This window comes from Rattus norvegicus, chromosome 14 (genome assembly GCF_036323735.1).
Source record: "Rattus norvegicus strain BN/NHsdMcwi chromosome 14, GRCr8, whole genome shotgun sequence".
In the NCBI taxonomy this organism is placed as follows: domain Eukaryota; kingdom Metazoa; phylum Chordata; class Mammalia; order Rodentia; family Muridae; genus Rattus; species Rattus norvegicus.
The window spans coordinates 9,361,323-9,382,896 of record NC_086032.1 but is presented as its reverse complement, the minus strand read 5'-3'; the positions used below and the strand labels follow the sequence as shown (position 1 = coordinate 9,382,896).

The 21,574-nt window shown below is 45.7% G+C and overlaps 1 protein-coding gene across 2 annotated transcripts in view; it reads right to left on the bottom strand.

The window, feature by feature from the left end:
• Nucleotides 1-4,310: 4,310 nt before the first annotated feature.
• Nucleotides 4,311-21,574, bottom strand: part of Plac8 (placenta associated 8) — a 21,637-nt gene continuing 4,373 nt past the window's right edge. The window contains exons 2-5 of one of the 2 annotated variants that reach the window (NM_001108353.1): nt 15,389-15,526; nt 12,440-12,564; nt 8,917-9,032; nt 4,311-4,577 (exon numbers count right to left, since the gene is read on the bottom strand). In NM_001108353.1, coding sequence (NP_001101823.1) covers nt 8,928-9,032; nt 12,440-12,564; nt 15,389-15,497 — 339 coding nt within the window. In that variant the 5' untranslated portion in view covers nt 15,498-15,526 and the 3' untranslated portion in view covers nt 4,311-4,577; nt 8,917-8,927. The remainder of the gene's footprint in view (nt 4,578-8,916; nt 9,033-12,439; nt 12,565-15,388; nt 15,527-21,574) is intronic. The other variant, XM_063273327.1, reaches the window with a different exon arrangement.

Below are 21,574 nucleotides of genomic sequence, written 5' to 3'. Positions count from 1 at the left end.
CGAAGGTCCTGCTTCCTCTAGTGTCTTTGTTCCTTTCCTTTGAATTTAGAAAAGCTAATTTCTGTATCTCATGCTGCAAATACAAGAGTAAGTCCCAGTGCCTGCCTCCAAGCTCTCTGAGGCACAAAGGTAAAGGTGTAAGGTGAACGCCTGAGTTACACACCAGGAGGAGCCCATCAGTCATCAGGGAGCCAACAAGGAAGACTTCAGGATGGTAATTTCAAATGTGATTAGTAGAGAATATGCAGAAAGGACTTTGAGAAGGGTATAAACGACTTTAGCCCCAACAGTTAAAGAGCTTGACCACCCACTTAAAACATTAGGCAGCTTGAAAGTCAGCCCGGACCAGGGGGAAGGATGCGGGGTTGTAGTTCATCAGCTAGGGAGAGGTGATGCTTCTGGAACCGGTACCTGCTTAGCAACTCCAACAGAACTGGCCCTCCTGCAGACCAGGAAGGTTGGGCGCATCCTAGTCTATCAATGTTTCCTTAATTCAGCATTTTGTCTGCCACTCAACTTATACTTGGAAACATGGGTGCTTCCTTCTACAAACTAACTTTGTTTGGGATTAAAGGTGTGTGTACTAATAGGGTGTCTGTGTTCCAGTCAGAGGGATGATGAAAGGTGCTAAGGGCTGAGCCACACCACTAGAAACAGGTTTTTTCAGTAAACAACACAGTCTCAGGGGTCACACTGATCAGATATCCTGCAACAAAGCACACCCTTCTTTTGGAAATACACGTAGCTCATTTTGAAATAATACCCACATTATTTTCCATAAGACAGTCTTGACTTTCAAGGGAAATTACTGTGCCTGGCCTTTGTTGATTTAGAGAACGGGTGTACAATTCTAGCCTTCTTTAAATCAGTTCTCTGTAAGCCTAGGAGCAGCAGACACTTCTGAAGTTCCAAGCCCAGGGATTCAGGCTGAATAAGCAGGCACCCGGGGCCGGCAAGATGGCTCAGCTGGTAAAAGCTGTTGCCCTGCAAGCCTGCTGGCCTGAGTTCACCCCTAAAACCCACAGGAAAGATGATGGTGTGAGTTTGTAGCCCACACACCACTGCGATGAGATGCGTGGGAAGACAAGGGGAACTGGGCTGAATCTCAAACCGGCTAGCCTAGAGTGTGCAGTGCGGCAAACCCAAGGGAGACCCTGCTGCAAAACAGGGTGGAAGCGAAGGAGCAACTCAAAACCTTGTCCTCCAGGGCTGGAGAGGTGGCTCAGCGGTTAGAGCACTGGCTGTTCCTCCAGAGGGCTTGGGTTCAATTCCAAGCACCTACCTGGTGGTTCATAACCATTCATTGTCCCAGTTTCAGGGGATCTGTTCCCCCTCTTCTGGCCTTTGAGGAACCAGGCATGCAAGTGAGGCCTAGACATGCATGCAGGCAAAACACACATCCACATAAAACAAAAGATAAAGAACTTGGAAAAAGTTAAAGCTTGTCTTCTGACTTCCACATGTGCCACCCCCCATTCACGTATGCGCCATACATACTTAAAAACAAGGAAACGTTATAATTTGTAGAGTGCTTCCCAAGTATCACCATCCCGCCAGGGATCCGTTGAATTGTGACAGTGCAAGGCAGACCCAAAGAAGGGACAACAAACTAGGAAGGAGCTGCAGCCATTCCCGTACAGCTACAGGGAACAACTGGCCAGTTTCCTACTCAGGGCAGCATGAAGCCTCTTACCAAAAACCTAAGGAACCTCTTACCAAAACCTAAGGAAGACTCTTACCAGAAACCTAAGGAAGCCTGCCACGTCATGCTGACTTCTAACCAAAAAAATCCCAAACACCCCAAAAGATAAGACAGCCATTGTAAGAGAGATATGAGGCATCAGAACAAGACTAGTATACCGGGGTGATTATCAGACTAGGAATTGAAGACAGTTGTGACTAGCTAAGGGCTCTAATTGAAAAAGAATAGATAAGGGATTGGGGATTTAGCTCAGTGGTGGAGGACTTGCCCAGCAAGCACAGGACCCTGGGTTCAGTCCTCAGCTCCGGAAAAAACAAAACAAAACCCAACCAACAACAACAACAGGAAAAGAATAGATAGATAGATAAACAGAGGTTGGAACAGGATAGAAGTGCAAGAAATAAGCACACGAAAGCACCCACCGTGAACCAGGTGTGCGGCGCACTCGGGAGGCAGAAGCAGGATCTGTGTGAGTTCGAGGTCAGCCCTGTCTACAGAGTGAGTTTCAGGACACCTGGGGCTATTAAACAGAAAAATCCTATATTAAAACACCAGCATGCATACGTATGTCATACATACATACATACATACATACATACATACATACATACATACATACATACATACATACTGTCTTACTCAGGGCTTCTATTCCTGCACGAGACATCATGACCAAGAAGCAAGTCGGGGAGGAAAGGGTTTATTCAGCTTACACTTCCACATTGCTGTTCATCACCAAAGGAAGTCAGGACTGGAACTCAAGCAGGGCAGGAAGCAGGAGCTGATGCAGAGGCCATGGAGGGATGTCACTTACTGGCTTGCTCCCTATGGCTTAAGCTTTCTCATAGAAGTCAGGACCACCAGCCCAGGGATGGCTCCACCCACAATGGGCTGGGTCCTTCCTGCTTGATCACTAATTGAGAAAATGCCTTACAGCTGGGTCTCATGGAGGCATTTCCTCAAGGGAGGTTCCTTTCTCTGTGATAACTCCAGCTTGTGTCAAGTTGACACACAAAACCAGCCAGTACAGTGCGTGTGTTACGGATGTAAGTGTGCATGCATGCATGTACATGTATGTGTGTATGTTTTAGGAAATGTGGGTGTTGAAGTTCTCTGTGGGATCTGGAAGGCAGCGGAAGCTGTGGATGGATAACGGTGTAAGGAAGAGTAGAGCCCCACACAGCACCCTGCTTCACGGGCTGGAAAGGCGGGGCCAGAGTGTTCACCATTGCTGCTGTGATGTGCAGGTGCCTTGATTTTTATCTCACTGACGTTTAACGATAAATCCCGTAAGCAGGAGTCTTTACCTTCCTCCCCGACCCTAACAAATGAAGAGGACTCGAAAGCATTGAATGACTATTGGAAGTTCACAAATATACTTCAGGACAGATGGGATAAAAAAAAAAAGTGTTCTTAAATTGTCTTACACAGTTATTCATCGTTGTTTAACCAAAACCAAGTCATCTGACTTTGACAATGAAAACTTTATTCATACCGTTCGCCTTTCCAGGGAGCAGTCACTCCCAGCTCTCAAGAAAGTCAGGAGAAAGCCCCTTACTAAAGCCCAGCGCTGACGCTGGCTAACACAGAGCTGGCCTTGAATAGGAGATGGTCCTTTTGTGTACCTTAGTCTTATGCAATTTACATACACTGTCATCCTTAAATCTCTTTTGTGTTCCAACCCCAGATTATGCTTTGAGCAACTTAAGTAGGAACAGAACAGGGCAAGTCTGACCCCCTGGAAGGATGGGAGATTTACATAGCAAAGGCGTTAGCCGGAGTTATTTCTCTCTGAAGTACGCCAGCGTTGTAGTTTCTGAATAGTTGTTACTGTAGGTCCCGCTTACCCACCTGGCTGGATTATGTTTTCCTGATAGCACAAGGCACTTAATGGTAGACCAGAACTTAATGGTGGCTGTCCCCTTGAGCTGCCCGTGAGAAGCAGATTCTTTGGGGATGGTGCTAATGGTTGAAAAATCCTGCTGAACAAACGTTTATGTTATTGTGTTGCAAATTTTGCTTGTCTCTAGCAGGTCTGGTTAGCTCACTGGTTATCCGTGGGGTATTTTGGTGGTGTTGCTCCCTTAGCTACATTCTACTGAGTGTGAGTTAATGTCTCCTAAGAAGATCTGTTGGCAAACCCTTTATAACTTCACTTTTATTACTTGGAGTTTCTTCTACGTCACTACTTCATATTTAAAAGGATAACCTCTCAAGCCTTCAGCTGGAAGCCAGGCCTGGGATGTGCACAGCATAGTCTGCTGCGTCAGTGCACAGGCTGAGAAGTAACGGGGAAGGACGGAGGACGTCCACTGTCTCAGAACAGTCCATTATCGGTGGCTTGTACCTTCCACATCCCACCTCAAGCTTCATGGCTCAAAGCGCTGAACTTGCCGTTGCTGGAAGTCTACCATCCAGACCCTGAACCATGGGGGAAAGAAAGAGGAGACTGCACCCTTAAAATTAACCGGTGACACAAGCGTTCGAGTGAAGGCCAAGGTGCATAAAGCATGGAGGGAGGGCTAAAGGGGTGGCTTTGGGGTGCGGCAGTGTGGACAGACAGACGAGGCCCTAAAACGTTAATAACACCCAGCACCACGCTCAAAACAAAGTAGTCTTCTTAGCAAAATCTTTTTATTTGGTTTACATTTAAAGTGTAATGTAAAAAATTATAAGCCGGAATATCTGATGATGGGAGCAACGAGAAACCAAGTCAAGGAGTGGCATCCATTTAAAATCAATCCAAAGGCCCGATTAGAAAGCTCCCACCATTCTGTAATTAAATGTGTCCATCTTATCCCAGTTGCCAAAGGTGTCTGAAGGGCTCGGGCTGAAGGGCGTGTGCTGACTTCAGCTGCTTCAGCGGAGCTCTCGCCTGTGAGGGAAGCACAAAGCAGTCTCTAAATTTCTCAATCTACTTCTTTATTATTAATAAGCACGAACTTGCAGACTCATGTCAGAAACGCTGAGAAGTTACACCAATCGGTCAGAGTTCCCTCCGGGACACCCTGAGCCCCGTTCCCCCTGTGGGTTAGCATTGGGTGTTACCGTGGGAGGTTTCTCACAGCTGACAACCAACCGGCATCCGCATCGGCACTTTGTTAACCAGGGGGGACTCCATTCAGAGTGCTCCTCCCACCTTTACCAAGCTCTCACCTGAATCAAGACTTTTCCTGTTTGTCCATTTGTATTTTAAATTACTTTGTGTGTGTGACTATTTTCCTTGCACGGCTGTTTGTGGGAAGTCCTCAAAAAGCTGTGTCTGTCTGTGAACAGTAATCTCCTGGAAGGGGTCAGTGTCTGCAGAGACCATGATCCCATCGGAATTGCAGTACTGTGGACACTGGAACTTTGTACGTTCAGAGGTTAATAACTTTATCTGGGGCTAGTGTCAACCTTCTGGAATAGCCATTCCTTGCCCTGCTCTGTGTCTGAACTACTGTCCGTGATAATAAATAAAAGGACCTCAGGGGTTGGGGATTTAGCTCAGTGGTAGAGCGCTTGCCTAGCAAGCGCAAGGCCCTGGGTTCGGTCCCCAGCTCCAGAAAAAAATAAAAAAATAAAAAAATAAAAGGACCTCTTATGAGCTATTAACTGAGTGGAACACTAGCTTCTGCCAATTCAAAAGCTAACGTCATTGGGTGACATCTTAGGTCTGTAAGGCAGTTCCCTCATCTCACTGGCCCACCTTTCTGTGGTACCCACCAGTGCATTTTAAAGTTGTCTGTCATCACTTATGAGTTTATTTGTCCTGTAGAACTATAAAAATCCTGTAAAAGTGCTTCCGTATTGGAACATGGCATTTGGGGAAACAGATCTGTGTTTCTGGGCTTTGGTGACTCAGAATGGTTCCAGAATAAACTCTCTCTTATTCTTTTTAGGATGAGAGCTGTGGTTCTTATGTGGACAATGTATGTATTTAACAGTCTTCCCACATCTTTATTTCTGGCCTTTATCCTGCCCACTGGACTGTAGACTATTATTGTTTTTCTCAAGTATGGCTCTACTCACTTAAAATCTCTGATAATTTCCCCATGCTCACCCAGCACACTGCACTGGCTGGTTTTGCGTGTCCACTTGACACAAGATATAGTTACCACAGAGAAAGGAGCCTCCCCTTGAGGAAATGCCTCTGTGAGACCCAGCTGTAAGGCATTTTCTCAATTAGTGATCAAGCGGGGAGGACCCGAAACATTGTGGGTGGCGCCATCCCTGGGCTGGTGGTCCTGGGTTCTATAAAAAAGCAAGCTGAGCAAGCCAGGGGAAGCAAGCCAGTAAGTAACATCCCTCCATGGCCTCTGCATCAGCTCCTGCTTCCTGACCTGCTTGATATCCTGTCCTGACTTCCACTGGTGATGAACAGCAATGTAGAAGTGTAAGCTGAATAAACCCTTTCCTCCCTAACTTGCTTCGTGGTCGTGATGTTTGTGCAGGAATAGAAACCCTGACGAAGACACATGCCAAGGCACAAGTTCACTTTTTAAAAATTCTGTTGTTAGGAGGTTGGGGATTTAGCTCAGTGGTAGAGCGCTTGCCTAGCAAGCGCAAGGCCCTGGGTTCGGTCCCCAGCTCCGAAAAATAGAAAAGAAAAAAAAATTCTGTTGTTAGCTCCCAGGGACTAAACCACCATCCAAAGAGTACACATGGACAGACCCATGGCTCCAGCTGCATATGTAGCAGAGGATGGCCTTGTTGGGCACCAATGGGAGGAGAAGCCCTTGGTCCTGCCAAGGCTCAACACCTCCCCCTACCCCCAGTGTAGGGGAATGTCAGGGAGGGGAGGCGGGAAGGGGTGGGTAAGATAGTGGGGGACCACCCTCATAGAAGAAGGGGGGGCATGGGATAGGGGGTTTATGGACAGGAAACCGGGAAAGGGGATAACATCTGAAATGTAAATTTAAAAAAATCCAATTAAAAAAAATTTCTGTTTCATTATTTCCCTACACACACTGTGTGATCCAGTCAAATTGGCCCTAAGCCCATAAAGATGAATAATTTTTTCCTCTTTTTTTTTTTTTTTTTGGTTCTTTTTTTTTTTTTCGGAGCTGGGAACCGAACCCAGGGCCTTGCGCTTCCTAGGCAAGCGCTCTACCACTGAGCTAAATCCCCAACCCAATTTTTTCCTTTAAAAAAAAACTTTTTCTTTTTTTTTTTTTGCTCCATAGTTTCGCTCAAGTTGATTCGAAGCTGCCTTCTATTTTTTTTTTTTTTCATTTGAATCACACGTATTCACCCCCCTCTGTAGGTCCCTGAAACAGCCCTGGAAACTAGAAGCACCTTTCCCTATTCCCTGGGTTCTGGTAGGTTCTGCTCAGCAAGCCCAGGAGGGGGCCGCCATGGAGTTCCGGGTGCTTTTAACTTGACCTCACCCTCGGAGTTGCCTTGGGTTGCTCTTTCCCTTTGTGTGAGGCACTTTCTTCACAACCTTTCCTGAGAGATTCTGGGACCTGATGCCTCTTTCCCCCCGGGGCCTCAGAGGAAGTAACAGCGGAGCAGCTCGTGGCCTGGTAATTGCGCTTGCGCTGTGCCCCTGACCCCACCCAAAGCGGTCGCCAGCCCACGCTGCTTCCTCTCTAGAGCCCAAGCCCACTGCCTTCAAGAAACTGCTGTCCACTCCTCTACGGTCCAATCTTCCCGTGGCGCTCTCTGCCTAAAGGCGTGAATAAACAGAATTCTATTTAGGGCTCTCTTTTGAGCACGACCAGGAACTAGTTTATCTCTGTTCCCAGCAACACCTAGCTGGTTTTGTTAAAATACAATATTAGATGCTAATGCATTATTTGCTAGACAAATGAGCAGCGCTGTAGGCATCTCTCGAGCATGACTTAGGGGACGCTGAGGAGGAAGCTCAGCAGTTGCTAACATTTGTTCCCCGAGAGGACCTGGGTTTGGTAGACACACTCGTACACACACAGCCAAGACATTCACATGCATGAAATAAATCTCAAACGGGAGGGGTGGGGCTTGGGAGATGGCTCGGGGTTACGAGCACTTGCTGTGCTTCCAGGGAGCAGAGCTGTCCCCAGGACCCACATCAGGTTCCTGTAACTCCAGCTCCGGGAAATCTAGTGCCCTCTTCTGGGCTCTGCAGGTACCTGCATGCATGTGTAACACACACACGCACGCACGCACGCACGCACACACACACACACACACGCACTACAAATATTACAGAGCACGTCATTCTTGATTTTTAACATTATATATATTTTAAATATATTTAAAACTGTTTATCTGTTTTATCACATCTTAGTAGGAAGTCCTTTTTTTTGTCTCTACAGTTTTTTAAACTCTAACTCGCTCGCTCTCTCTCTCTCTCTCGCTCTCTCTCTCTCTCTCTCGCTCTCTCTCTCTCTCTCTCTCTCTCCCCCCCATGTGCAGGAATATTCACCTATACAGGTTAACATTGAGATCTTTCCTTAGTCACTTCTCTACTTTTTTTTTAAAGACAGGATCTTACTAACCTGAAGTTTGTTCTTCTGTCCAGCCTTGCTAGTCAGTGGGCCCCAGAGATTCGATTGTTTCAGCCCCATGTTTTGAGGTTATAAGCTGCTGGGCCCAGCTTTTACACATACTCACATACTCACACAGACTCAAACTCACACCCACATGCATGCATGCACGTGGGCCATGAATACAGTCACACAGACTCTCAGGCACTCATAAACTGCACACTCGCACACCTGCACACTCTCACACATGCAAGCACGCAGGCGTGAGCACACACATTGGTTCTGGGAATCCACACTTGGGTCCTTCTGCTTAAAAAGCAAGTACTTTACACAGTGATCCGCTCCCCCATCCCTCATTTAAGTTTTGAGACAGAACTTCTTATATAACCCTGAATAGACTGGAACTTATTTTGTGGACAACACTGGGCTTGAGGGCATCATTTCTTCTGTCTCCTGGGTTTGGGAGTGACAGGATGCCCCAGCAAGTCCAACTTCAACTTCTTTATCTTCCATACTCTGTAGCTCGTAAGGGCTAAGTTGCTTGCTTCATTAATAGACCAAAATAATTCTGGTAAGTTTATAAAATTCATCATTGTTTAATGAATGTGGCTCAAACTAAGAAAAATCAAAAGCAATGATATTGTATTATTATGGTGAGATGGCATGGGAGACTTAAGAAACTGCCACTTCTGAATTGTTACTCCAAACAGTGAATAACTTTCCAGCCCCTAATTCTGTGGCCCAAGCCCCATACAGACTCACCATCCAGCTCATTAGAAAGCGTTCATGGCTCTCCTCCTGTTAATGTCTCTCTTGATTTGGCACACAGAGCAAACAGGACAGAAGAGGGTGACCATGTAGTCATCACAAATAGACCCCTGTGGAAAACATGAAAGACGCATGAATGACGGCCAGCACTGCTTGTGAATACTGGGGCATTTTAGTGTGTGTGTGTGGTGTGTGTTGTGTGTGTGTGTGTGTGTGTGTGTGTGTGTGTGTGTGAGAGAGAGAGAGAGAGGTGGGGGAGGGGGGAGCCTGCAGGAGTCATTTCTCTCCCTTCACCCTGTGGGTCTGGGGATTGAACTCGGTTCTTCCGAATTGGCCGGAAGAGCTTTTCTATCTGCTGAGCCATCTCACTTGCCCTGGATTCCGTTTAGATTCCTTCAGGAAAATGTTAGCTGGCTTTTCCACATAACTCTTGCCTCTTCCTTCCAGTACTTTATAATTCTGAGAACAGATGATTCAATCAAACAGCCAAGTCCAATAGTACAGGAAGGAGACTTAGAACGTCCGATCTCACAGCCAGGACGCTATTTGGCTCAAAGCTATTACATCCGGATGAAAAGCCCCGGGCACGCGATGTGGCGAGTGATTTGGGAAAAGATTTTAGGGAAGTGGCAAAGAACTCGGGGTCAAAGTACTCCTAAGAATCGTTTTAAAAAGTAAAAGCTTGGCAGGAAATGTAACCACACTCACTCTAAGATATCGACTGTGATAGATTTATAAATATAAAACCTGGACATGGAATTACACAAAGAAACACAGAGCTGTCGGGGTAGGAACTGCACGGGGTGAGAAACGGAAGGCAAGGGGACTTAAGCCATGCTCTGGGGAGTTTGCAGGTAAAGCCCACATCGAGAAGCGAATATCCCGGGGTCGCTTCGGCAGCGCATATACTAAAATTGAAGAAGCGAAAATCCAAAGGAAAAGAAAAAAAAAAATTGCTCCAAGCAAAGGAAGCCAGGGAATGGCAGTCATTTTATAGACTGTTTGCTCCGGAGGGGCTTTTTTTCGTCATTTAAAAAGGAAATCCACACTAGGAAACAGGGAAATAAGGTCAAAAATCCTGAGTAATTTAGGGTAAACACAGAACGGCTGGAATTCCAACCATGGAGTGGAAAAGCCAAGCAGAGTCGTAGAACTCACAACAGGAAGCACCCATGGGCATGGGCGGAAGGGGTGGGGAGGTTACACTAGATAAACCCCAAGTTCAGGAACAGGGAACAGGGAAGGTGGGCAGTGAGCCAAACCTGCCCCAGGGCGGTTCCCGTGTGACCCTAGTGCAGAAGGTCCAAACTCAGAGCCTCCTGATGTGGACCTGGGGCTCCAGGAGACGCATAGGAGAAAAGGGTGGGTAATGTCCCAGGTATTACACTGGGTACCCACACTCCGAGACTATCGATGTACAAACATTCAGCATTTACACAGATGTATTCCTATAAGTTACAAGGAGATAAACATGTCTTATTACCAGGCAGGAGACTTGGTAACTAAAAGGTTCAATTTTCACTTTTTACTTCATACCTTTCCATTTAAGTTCGTTTGATATATTTTTTTTCAACTTGGTGTTCAGTTCCATAAACCACCTGTTTTTTTGTTTTTTTGTTTTTTTTGTTTTTTTTTTTAAGATTTATTTTTATTTATTTCATGTATGTGAGTACACTGTCACTGCCCTCAGACGCACCAGAAGAGGGCATCGGATCCCATTACAGATGGTTGTGAGCCACCATATGGTTGCTGGGGTTTGAACTCAGGACCTCTGGAAGAGCAGCCGGTGCTCTTAACCGCTGAGCCATTTTTCCAGCCCGATATTTTTTTTTAAAAAAAATTTAGTTAGATATTTATTTCGCAATTAAAAAATACTGATTAAATTTCTCAAATGAAAATATAATTTCAGGGAGCTGGAGAGATGGCTCAGCCATTAAGAGCACTGACCGCTCTTCCAGAGGTCCTGAGTTCAATTCCTAGCAACCACATGGTGGTTCACAACCATCTGTAATGGGATCTGATGCCCTCTTCTGGTGTGTCTGAGGACAGCTGTAGGGTAGTTATATATAATAAATAATAAATCTTTAAAAAATAATTTCGGTGAAATAAAATAGGTTCCTAGAAAATGTTGCATGTTTGTTTGTGTCCTGTGATGGTTAAGTTTATGTCTTATCTTGTCTGGGCCATAGATAAACATAGATGTTTGGTTCAACATTATTGTAGATGTTTATTGAAAATGTGTTTAGATAAAAAAATTAATATTTAAGTCTTTATCCTTGGAATACAACAGATCAGGTCACATAACATAGATGGACCTCTCTCCCAATTAGTGGAAGACCTTTTACTGGGACCTGAGGCTCAGTGAGGCTGGCCAGGGAGTCACAGAGACCCACTTGTCCCCACCTCCCCAGGGCTGGGATTGAACTCGGGTCCTTAGGCTTGCAGAGTTAGCGATTCTCCAACTGAGCTCTCTTCAGCTTTAGCCTTTGGCCCGTTGCTCCTACCTCCCCTTTCTTCTGACAGGGTCATGCTGTGCACTTCAGGCTGGTGATAAACCCTCAATCTTCCCAGTTCAACTTCCCAAGTCCTAAAATTTCAGGCGTGTGTGTTACCATGACATGTGAATGTCAAGTCATCCACGAGTATCTATCCAGCCTGACACCTACTCCCCAAGGTCAGGGCTTATGGGCTTCCCCTCATGGCTTTAAAGTCACAAACGGGTCTCTCTCTGAATTCCTTTTTAATTAATTAGTTAATTAATTAAATGTATATTTGTACTCTATCTGCATGTACACCTGTACACCAGAAGAGGGCATCAGATCCCATTACAGATGGTTGTGAACCACCATGTGGTTGCTGGGAATTGAACTCAGGACCTCTGGAAGGGCAGCCTTAATCCTTAATTGCTGAGCCATCCCTCCAGCCCGAGACTTTCTTTTTCTTTATCTCTTTCTCTCTATAGTCACACACAGAGGGAAGCAAATGTGTGTGTGTGTGTGTTTGTATATTTCTTATATGATATATAGAAATATATGTACATATATACACACACACGCTCATCTAAATACCCTATTGATGTTTCCCCCTGTAACTCTGATTAAAGACTACCCCACTTCATACAGTGTTATACTGGTAAGCGCATGCGCAGACAGTTTGCAGTGGATATACCCCTCTTTGCTACTAGGGCACATCTCTGGGTCAGACTCTGCCTCTTACACGTTTTGAAGTCCTCCTTGGTAAGACATGGCAGACTCTCCCCCACAAGACACAAGCATTGGTGGAGAGTTTAATGACCTAATGCATACACATTGCAAATACAAATTACGTGCTTTATAGAATGTCGAGGGACAAAAGGGGACGATCTATTATTGCTGCGTCGGCCAGAACTTAAGGTTGTAGCTGCTACAAAACTCTGGCCAATCAAATTCAGAGCTTGGATACCATCAAGTGGCAGCCACGCCTGCAACAGCTAAACACAGTTGCCAACTAGAGTGATAAGGGACCGTAAGAGACTCACAGGAATGCCGTATCGGGTTCGGTAGAGAGTCCTCATCGCCACCGTTGTTCCACACAAACAACATTCATTCATGTCAGCTGCCACTTGACATCCAAGACAAGTGAAGCAAAAGGTCCCACAGAGGCCTGGAAACACGAAAAGAGGGGTACATGTTACTTTGGTCTGCCCTCAGAGCCACATCACGAGGCCTTTCTCCTCTCCAATGCAAGTCCGGCTTCGTTGTTTGGGCGGGGCTTCATCATGACCCCGCCCCATCACTTCAGGCGTAACTGTACACGGAAAAGACCTAGCTCCTTCTCAATAGTGCCACTCACGTATAAATTACTGAAACCTACCCATGTTTCAGGTGAAGTCCTTGGTACTAACAATGTTCCCAATCCAGTAGGGATATACTAGGAAAGATTAGGAGATAGGAAAGACCCGAGAACCAGCCTAGAATGTCCCGGGTCACTTCAGAGTGGCGCCTACAACAAGGCTCTGGGTAGGAAGTAATGCTTGAGCTGTGTGTATGTGGTGTCTGTGTGTGTGTGTGTGTGTGTGTGTGTGTGTGTGTGTGTGTGTGTGTGTGTGTGTGTGTGTTCATTACAAACTAGGAGTATTTATGTATGCGATCAAGGCCAGGAAGAACCACCAGGTATCTTGTAAGAGATTAATTTGGTCCGATTTGCATTTAAGAAAGTCTGCCCTAAACCGAGTGGTGGTGCACGCCCTTAATACCAGTACCCGGGAGGCAGAGGCAGTTGGTACTGAATTTGAGGCCAGCCTGGTCTACAGAAAGAGTTCCAGGATAGCCTGGGCTACACAGGGAAACATTTCCTCAAACAAACAAACAAAAGAGAGAGAAATAAATAAAGGAAGGAAGGAAGGAAGGAAGGAAGGAAGGAAGGAAGGAAGGAAGGAAGGAAATTTGCCCCAAAACAATGACGGCTGCTTTAGAACTCACCCTGCCACTCCAGGCAAACTTTTAAAAATTACATTTTATTTAGTGTGTGTGCACACATGTGAGGGTCAGAGGATAATTTTTAGGGGTTGGTCCTCTCCTTCCACCATGTGGGTCTTGGGGATTCGAACTCAGGCTGAGAGGCTAGGCCACAGTCACTTTCCCCACCAAGCCATCCTGGTAGCCCTACAGTAAAACACACACATCCAGGTAACTGCATATTCACATAATCGAGTAGCAACTTGGGGCTGGAGGAGTAAAAGTTAGTCTTTAGGGACTTTGACTGCTGTAGTCTTTTTTTTTTTTTTTTTTTTTTTTTGGTTCTTTTTTTCCGGAGCTGGGGACCGAACCCAGGGCCTTGCGCTTCCTAGGTAAGCGCTCTACCACTGAGCTAAATCCCCAGCCCCTACTGCTGTAGTCTTTATCGCCATTTTGATTTTCAGGTGTCACAACCGTGTTGTGGATGGCGTTAGTCAATCAGCCCCGGGGTTACCTGGTGAAGCCGTGGAAAGCTGCGAACAAACTCGCCTGGAATTTGTTGCCTATGTTCCCGTGCGGCCCGTCCGTTATTAACTTCCTTTCAGTCCAAGTTCTATCCCACAGCAAGTTAAAGCTTGAGTACTTCCTGACCATTCTGAGGAGTGGGCTTCAGAGCAAACCTCTCCTTCTTGAATTGCTGAGGACAATTGCTGGTCCCCTTTGCCACCCGCCTCGCTTTCTGCCACATTCACTCAGAGAGATCTTAGTGCATACCGGGAAACCTCGCTTTATAGATTAAGACCATTCTCTGGGGGTTGGGGATTTAGCTCAGTGGTAGAGCGCTTGCCTAGCAAGCACAAGGCCCTGAGTTCGGTCCCCAGCTCCGGAAAAAAAAAAAAAAAAAAAGAAGAAGAAGAAAACAAAAAAAGACCATTCTCTGAGAGGTTCTGAAACTCTCTGAAAGTGTCCTGTGACTGGACACGATGTGACTGACAGTAAAACAAGATATAATGTACACGCAATCAAGAAAGATTTAGGGGCTGGGGATTTAGCTCAGTGGTAGAGCGCTTACCTAGGAAGCACAAGGCCCTGGGTTCGGTCCCCAGCTCCGAAAAAAAGAACCAAAAAAAAAAAAAAAAAAAAAAAAAAAAAGAAAGAAAGATTTAATTGCTGTTGTTTTTTTTTTTTTTTTTTTTTTTTATCAGGTTTAGGGGACTGGAGAGATGGCTCAGTGATTACACAGCTTCAGAGGATTCAACACCCTCATACAGACACATATGCAGGCAAAACACCAATGCACATAAAATAAAAAATAGGGCTGAGGAGATGGCTCAGTGGTTAAGAGCACCGACTGCTCTTCCAGAGGTCCTGAGTTCAAATCCCAGCAACCACATGGTGGCTCACAACCATCTGTAATGGGATCTGATGCCCTCTTCTGGTGTGTCTGAAGACAGCTACAGTGTACTTGCATATATAAAATAAATAAAATAAATATTTAAAAATAAATAGATACAATAAAAAATAAAGACATTGTAAAAAAAAAAAAAAAAAGTCAGGTTTAGCCAGATGGTGGTGATGCACGCCTTTAAACCCTAGAAAAAGCAGATGGATCTCTGAATTTGAGGTTAGCCTGGTCTACAGAGAGTTTCAGGACAGCCAAGGTTAAAACAAAGACACCTTAATTTCAAAAAACAAGCAAAACATGCAAACAAATAAACAAGCCCCTCAGGTTTAAGTAAAAATGTCTCATGAATAATCTGTTTATAATTAGTAGGCCAGGCCCATTCAGTTTTAGAATCATTCAATGCTACCTTAATTCAAGGATTTATTTTAGCAGGTAACGTGACTTTTTTTTTTTTTTTTTTTTTTGTGGCGGCTGGAGAAGAACCAAGTATAATGAGTCTTTGATGTTTACAGTACCATTCCCGGATTCTCAGGAGCCTGTAATGACTTAGCAACTTAGCAACTTTCCACACAAGAAGGGAGGAATTGTATCAATTATAGGGACACCCTCCCTGCCCTGCACTTACAGACTCCACAGTCACTGAAGCAATCACACAGGCTGGTCTGCCAGTTGGAATTTTGGGGAGCACGAACAAATCCAGGTTGAGTCACGATAACTGTTGCTGCCTGAGCCATCTTCAACTCGAGGTCTCCAAAGACCAGGTCTGAAAAAGAAAAGGTCGGCGTTTTCAGCCCGAAGTTGCTCCGGGAAGGCGCTGTGTCCTGCCTCTTAGCTTAGCCCTACCTGCTGTGCTCCACTGACTGGGGACAGGAGATGGTTGGAGAAATCAACCTGTTGATCTCTAAAGAGCTTTTCAGTCTCCACCTCTGAGGGGACAGAGGCCTCAGGGGAAAGGAATTCACTGATCTGGTAAGGTGAACAGGTGTCTCTCATGGGTGAAAGGAAGGAAAAGAAGCTCATAGTGTGCTATTTTTATACACGTCTCTGCTGCCCAGAAGATGGGAAACAAACCATGGGCCTGGGGACAGGGGTAGGGTTGGGGGACTGTGAAAAACACCCACTCCTTTTTTTTTTTAAGATCTATTCATTTATTATATATAAGTACACTGTAGCTGTCTTCAGACACACCAGAAGAAGGCATTGGATCTCTTTACAGATGGTTGTGAGCCACCATGTGGTTGCTGAGAATTGAACTCAGGACCTCTGGAAGAGCAGTCAGGGGCTCTTAACCGCTGAGCCATCTCCCCAGCCCAAAAAAACACCCACTCCTTAAAAGGGACAGCGTAAGCTTAGTGCACACCCACTCTCCTCCCTCTCATGCTTGGCCCCCTTGGGTTTTCACACAACTCCAAATCCAAGCTGCTCCACCATTTCCCGTTTACTAGAACCTGAACCTTCTACCCGTGCAGCTTAGCCATGACTCGTGGCAGGGGCTAGCAAGTTCTTATAATCAACCCAAACCCTTTCCTAGTGCTGTGCTTTTGTTCTTGATGATGCTAACTTGTTTTCCCAAGTTAGCATCTCATCATGTAGCCCAGGCTAGCTTCAAGCTCATGATCCGTGTGCCCTGAGGGCATTACAGGTGTGTGTCCCAATTCCCAGTTGAGCAAGGCCTTTATGAAGTATGTTTTGCTTAGGATGATCCTGATTTCTCTTCATTTGGAATGACAGTACCTTTGTTAAAGCCCTTATCTCTAAAGTCACATGATCCCACTTCACCAGTCATTTTTATTCTTATTTATTTTTTTAAGATTTATTTATTTGCTATATATAAGTACATGGTAGCTGTCTTCCGAAGAAGGCATCAGATCCTATTACAGATGGTTGTGAGCCACCATGTGGTTGCTGGGATTTGAACTTGAGACCTCTGGAAGAGCAGTCAGTGCTCTCAACCACTGAGCCATCTCTCCAGCCCCCACTTACATTTTTATTTATTCATCTGTGACGTCAAAGTGGTTACTGGCTTGGCCACCTCACATGTGCACCGAGAGCCCTAAGTATAGTCTGCAGACAAGTTTACTGGACAGCTTTTAAAAACTAGTACAAATCCATAAGAGAGTGGCTGTTAACACAGAGATCTGACAAGGACATCTCTGTGGCCGGCAATCCTGTCAGCTAGTTTATCCACACTGCGTCAGGCATGATATTAGCGCTGCATTGTTCATTTACTCTGCCATAAGATATTATCATCTCTATGGTGAGGGAGGGACTAACTCAGTTGTGAAATTCAAATCCTTTTCTGGGCTTTCTGCCTAGGAGCCCTGCTGTCATATGAGGGTATCTTGGAAAACAGGACCTCCCCTTTCTTATTTTAAAAAAAAATGTGTGTGTGTGTGTGTGTGTGTGTGTGTGTGTGTTGTACATATAGTGTGTATGCAGTTGTGTGTGTCTCTGGAGGCCAGAGGAGGGCACGAGGTGCCCTGTTCCACCCCAGCCTCCTCAGTCCCTTGACACAGGGCCTAGCCAGCAAGTCCCAACCATCCCTCTTGTCTCCACCCTATAGCGCTGGGAGACTTGTATGTGCAGACACTCCTGGGTTCTTACTTGGGTGCTGGGAACCAAAGGCACCCAAGCTTGGACATCAGGTATACTTGCCTGCTTAGCCCCTGCCTCATCCTCCTTCCTCTTCCCCTGCTGTCTTTAGCATCAAGTCCAGTGAGTGTTAGACTCCCATCAGCTGAATTAAGCACTAAGGGAGCTGGGGGAATTTTTATTTAGAGACTCAGGTACATATTTTTAAAGGCACTAAAGGGCTGGGAGTGGTGGCGAGCACTTTCCGTTCCAGCACTTGGGAGGCTGAGGTAGGCAGATGGATCTCTGTAAGTTCAAGGCTAGCCTGGTCGGCAGAGTGAGTTCCGTGACCGCCCGAGACCATCGCCCGAATAGAATGCTCTGAAAGTGCACGATTTGGCTCTGTGCTTTCGTCAGTTCGGAGTTTCCATCAGTCCCCTTTGCTTTGTTCTCTCTAGATCCCATCACTTGCAACGTCTGCTAGGTCGGTAGTTTTTTTGGATGAAGAGAGAGAGCAGTGTGTGACCCCAAGAACAACCTTAAATGAAAGGTTTGCTCAGATATTTCTCCCGTGACTAGGAGTGTTCAAGGATTCTTGAGACATGTTTAAATCTGCGTGCACTTTAATATGGTTAATGATAAATCAATCCAGCCCACTGAGTCCTAGCGCACAGCACGCAAACAATGGTTAGTTATTACAGAGGAAGACAGAATTGGTTTAGTTCTAAAAGGACGCAGGCTGGGCTCAACTTTAATGCAAGCACCTGGGATAGCAGCGGCAGATATGTCTGTGAGTTCCAGGCCAGTGAAGGCTATAAAATGAGACTCTGTCTACAAGAAAGGGGTGGGAGCGGGGAGACGGGGGTGGGGGGGTGGGGGGTGGGGGTGGGGGGCAAAGAGGAAGGGCTTACAAAGTTCTTTTCAATGTTTGTATCTGCTGACCACCATCATCATCATATTCACAACAAACAAACAAAAAAAAATACGGGCTGGAGAGATGGCTCAGCAGTTAAGAGCACTGGCTGCTCTTCCAGAGGTCCTGAGTTCAATTCCCAGCAACCACATGGTGGCTCACAACCATCTGTAGAGAGATCTGATGCCCTCTTCAGGCCTGCAGGAGTACATGCAAATAGAGCACTCATTTACATAAATAAATACATTTTAAAGAACAAACAAACCAGGGTTGGGGATTTAGCTCAGTGGTAGAGCGCTTGCCTAGCAAGAACAAGGCCCTGGGTTCGGTCCCCAGCTCCGAAAAAAAAGAAAAGAAAAAAACAAACAAACAAACAAACAAACCAAAAAAAGAAAACAAAAACAAAAACAAAACAAAGCAAGCCACAAAGTTAGGAAAATGGTGAAAACAGAGGGTCAAATAGTTTACAATAGAAATGAAAAAACAAACCCTAAATATATAAAAAGATGCTCAGACTTTCCCATGGGAAAGAAAGAAGTGACTCCTGCTGGGCAAAACCTAGAACTCGGTTGTTGGTAGTGAGCCATTGCCAGAACCAGGAAGGCTCCAAGGTTGATCGTTAGCACTAAACCTTGGTCAGAGCGCTCAGGAGAGAGCAGCTGTGCAGACCTGCGAGGGGCGAGAGCCTCTGCTGAGAATAGCTTTCGTATTTCGGAAGCATTTTGCTGAGTAATATGGTTGTGACAGGGTTAACTTGGAACCAGGCAGCACATCCCTGGCACTTGGGATCACTAAAGCCCAGTTCTAGGTCAGCCTGAGCCATTCAGTGAGACTTTATCTAAAAAACTAGAAACATCTGGGTAGGTGCCAGGACTCGGGAAGCCATGAGGCAAGCAAGTTTATGAGCACACATAGCTACACAGGTAGATATGGTAGAAGTATATGAAGATAAAGTCTGATTACGTCTAAAAAGAGGGTACACCTTGTACCCAAATCTTGATTACTAAATGCCATTGTTCAATAAAAAGAGCCTGCCGACTTCAGGACGGGGAGGGTTCATCTAAGATGAACCTCGGACATATGGCTTCAAGAGTAGAGACACTGCTGAGTGGGGACTGGGGGACACTTCCGAGGGAGTTTGATGGGCAAATTTAAGACAATTTGAGCAAAAAAATAATTTTATTATTGGATTGCAAGTTGTAGAAGAAACGATCTGTAGCTCTCCCTATATTATCTGTATCTTATCTATGTGAAACCAGTATAGATAAATAACAGGATTTCAAATGGGAGAGACAGGATGGCACTTTCTTTGCTCCGATGAGTGTAGAAGGACTAACAGGACTCTAAGACCCGCATTTGGCATACACCATAGTGACTACCATAGGCAAACTGATGGTGGAGTCTCTGATATTATTGAAGGTATTTTTCGTTGTTTGCCTATGTTCCCTAGATTAGTATTCCTCCCAACAAGCCATAGAGACTGTGATTTTCCTTCCTCAAAGTCAAAGAAACTAACCTTTCCCATCTTTCTGTCTTAGGGTTGGCCATAAAGGCAGTTTCCTATCTCCTCTGTCAGCCAATCACACACAGCCACTGTAGGCTCTGCACTAGGAGGAAGCCATGCTAAGGGATCAGGCCAGGCGGGCTTGATGGTTCCCTACCCCGTCTCTGATGCATGGTGACCACTCAGCGGCATCCCCGCCACCCTGCGGACAGTTTGGGATTGTAGCTCCGTTAGTAGAATGCTTGCCTATCGTGCACTGGTTCATGCCAGCCTTGGAAAACCAAACATGGTGACACATGCCAGTAATTCCAACACTCAAGAGATAGAGACAGGGGCAATCGGAAGTCCAGAGCCATCAGCTATGTAGTGAGTTCCAGGACAGCTTTGGTTAAAGGAGACTCTGTTTCACAACAACAACAACAACAACGAGGACAAGAAATCTACTTGAGTCTGGAGTAGTAGGTAGTATCCATATGATCCCGCTGAGGCAGGAGGCTTGCCACTTTGAAGCCAGTCTGTGGCGTAGGGAGACTAAGTAAACCCAAAGCAAGCACAACTAAGTAACTATCATACAAAAGCCCAAGAACTACAAAAACCTCCACTGGTAGTTAAATCAGTAGAGTTACTCCTTGCTCACAGTGAGGAATCGATGCAGACTCCTTAGAGAATGTAGGCTGCAATGGATTGGTTTGGAAGAGGAACCAGGAAATAGAGATGCTACGGGGAGATGAAAGTCATTTTATGGTGATATTTGCTATGGATTCCTCACTGCAGCAGCAGCTTACAGACGGGAAAGTTAAATGAACTTCCTCCTCTTCCTTTCAGCTCAATAAAATTCAATAACCATGGAGGTCACACAACAAGCCTGTGGATTCCATGGGTCCGAACTAGCTTTGCTGTTAACAGCTCCGACTGAAGCCACCCTGCAGGTTCAAGCTGGTGAAAGGCTACATTGTTACACTGTAGGAGTATCTTTCTCTAAAAGTTCTCTCTCTCTCTCTCTCTCTCTCTCTCTGTGTGTGTGTGTGTGTGTGTGCATGTGTGCATGTGTACGTGTGTATTAGTTTAATTAGGGTTACTCATAGGAGCCTGGGTAACTAGCCACTGACCATACCAGACAAGAAAAATGTCTGTCTCCCTGCAACCCTAACAATGCCTCTTGTAACCTAATGATTAACTGCAAAGTTAGCTATTCCAGGAAAGGGCTAACACCATGTCATAAGGCACGATAATCTAAATTTCCTTTGGCTTTTTGGAACCCAGAAGGTCTGATGGCTTATGAAGAACTGCAGATGGTTGGCCAGAAAAGCAGTCCATCCAAAATTGACTACTGCCACGAGTTGCACCAGATGTCTCGCCCCAGTAATGTCGCCTTGCCCCTGTAGCCTCTAAGCAACATAGCTTTTTTTTTCTTCTTTTCTCATGTATCATAAACTCCCCTCAAACTGTTTGTGGCCCAGGATAATCTTGAACTTTGGGTCCTCTTGCCCCACCCGGTGTTGAAGGTGGCTTCCTGCATGGCTAGGCTGTGTCCACCTAGCACCCCAACATCTGCCCCCGCCCCCTAAAGACCGGAGTGTTCATCTTCCAACTTTTTTCTTTTTTTTGGAGCTGGGGACCGAACCCAGGGCCTTGCGCTTCCTAGGCAAGCGCTCTGCCACTGAGCCAAATCCCCAACCCCATCTTCCAACTTTCCAAGCCTCTTACAGGAAGCCACAGCTGCTCCCTAAATTCATTCATTTCGGGAGAAGAAAAGTAAAAACACCGCAGTAATTCATTTTCGTTGCTGACCCTTTGCGAAATTAACAAGACCAAGTCTTAGA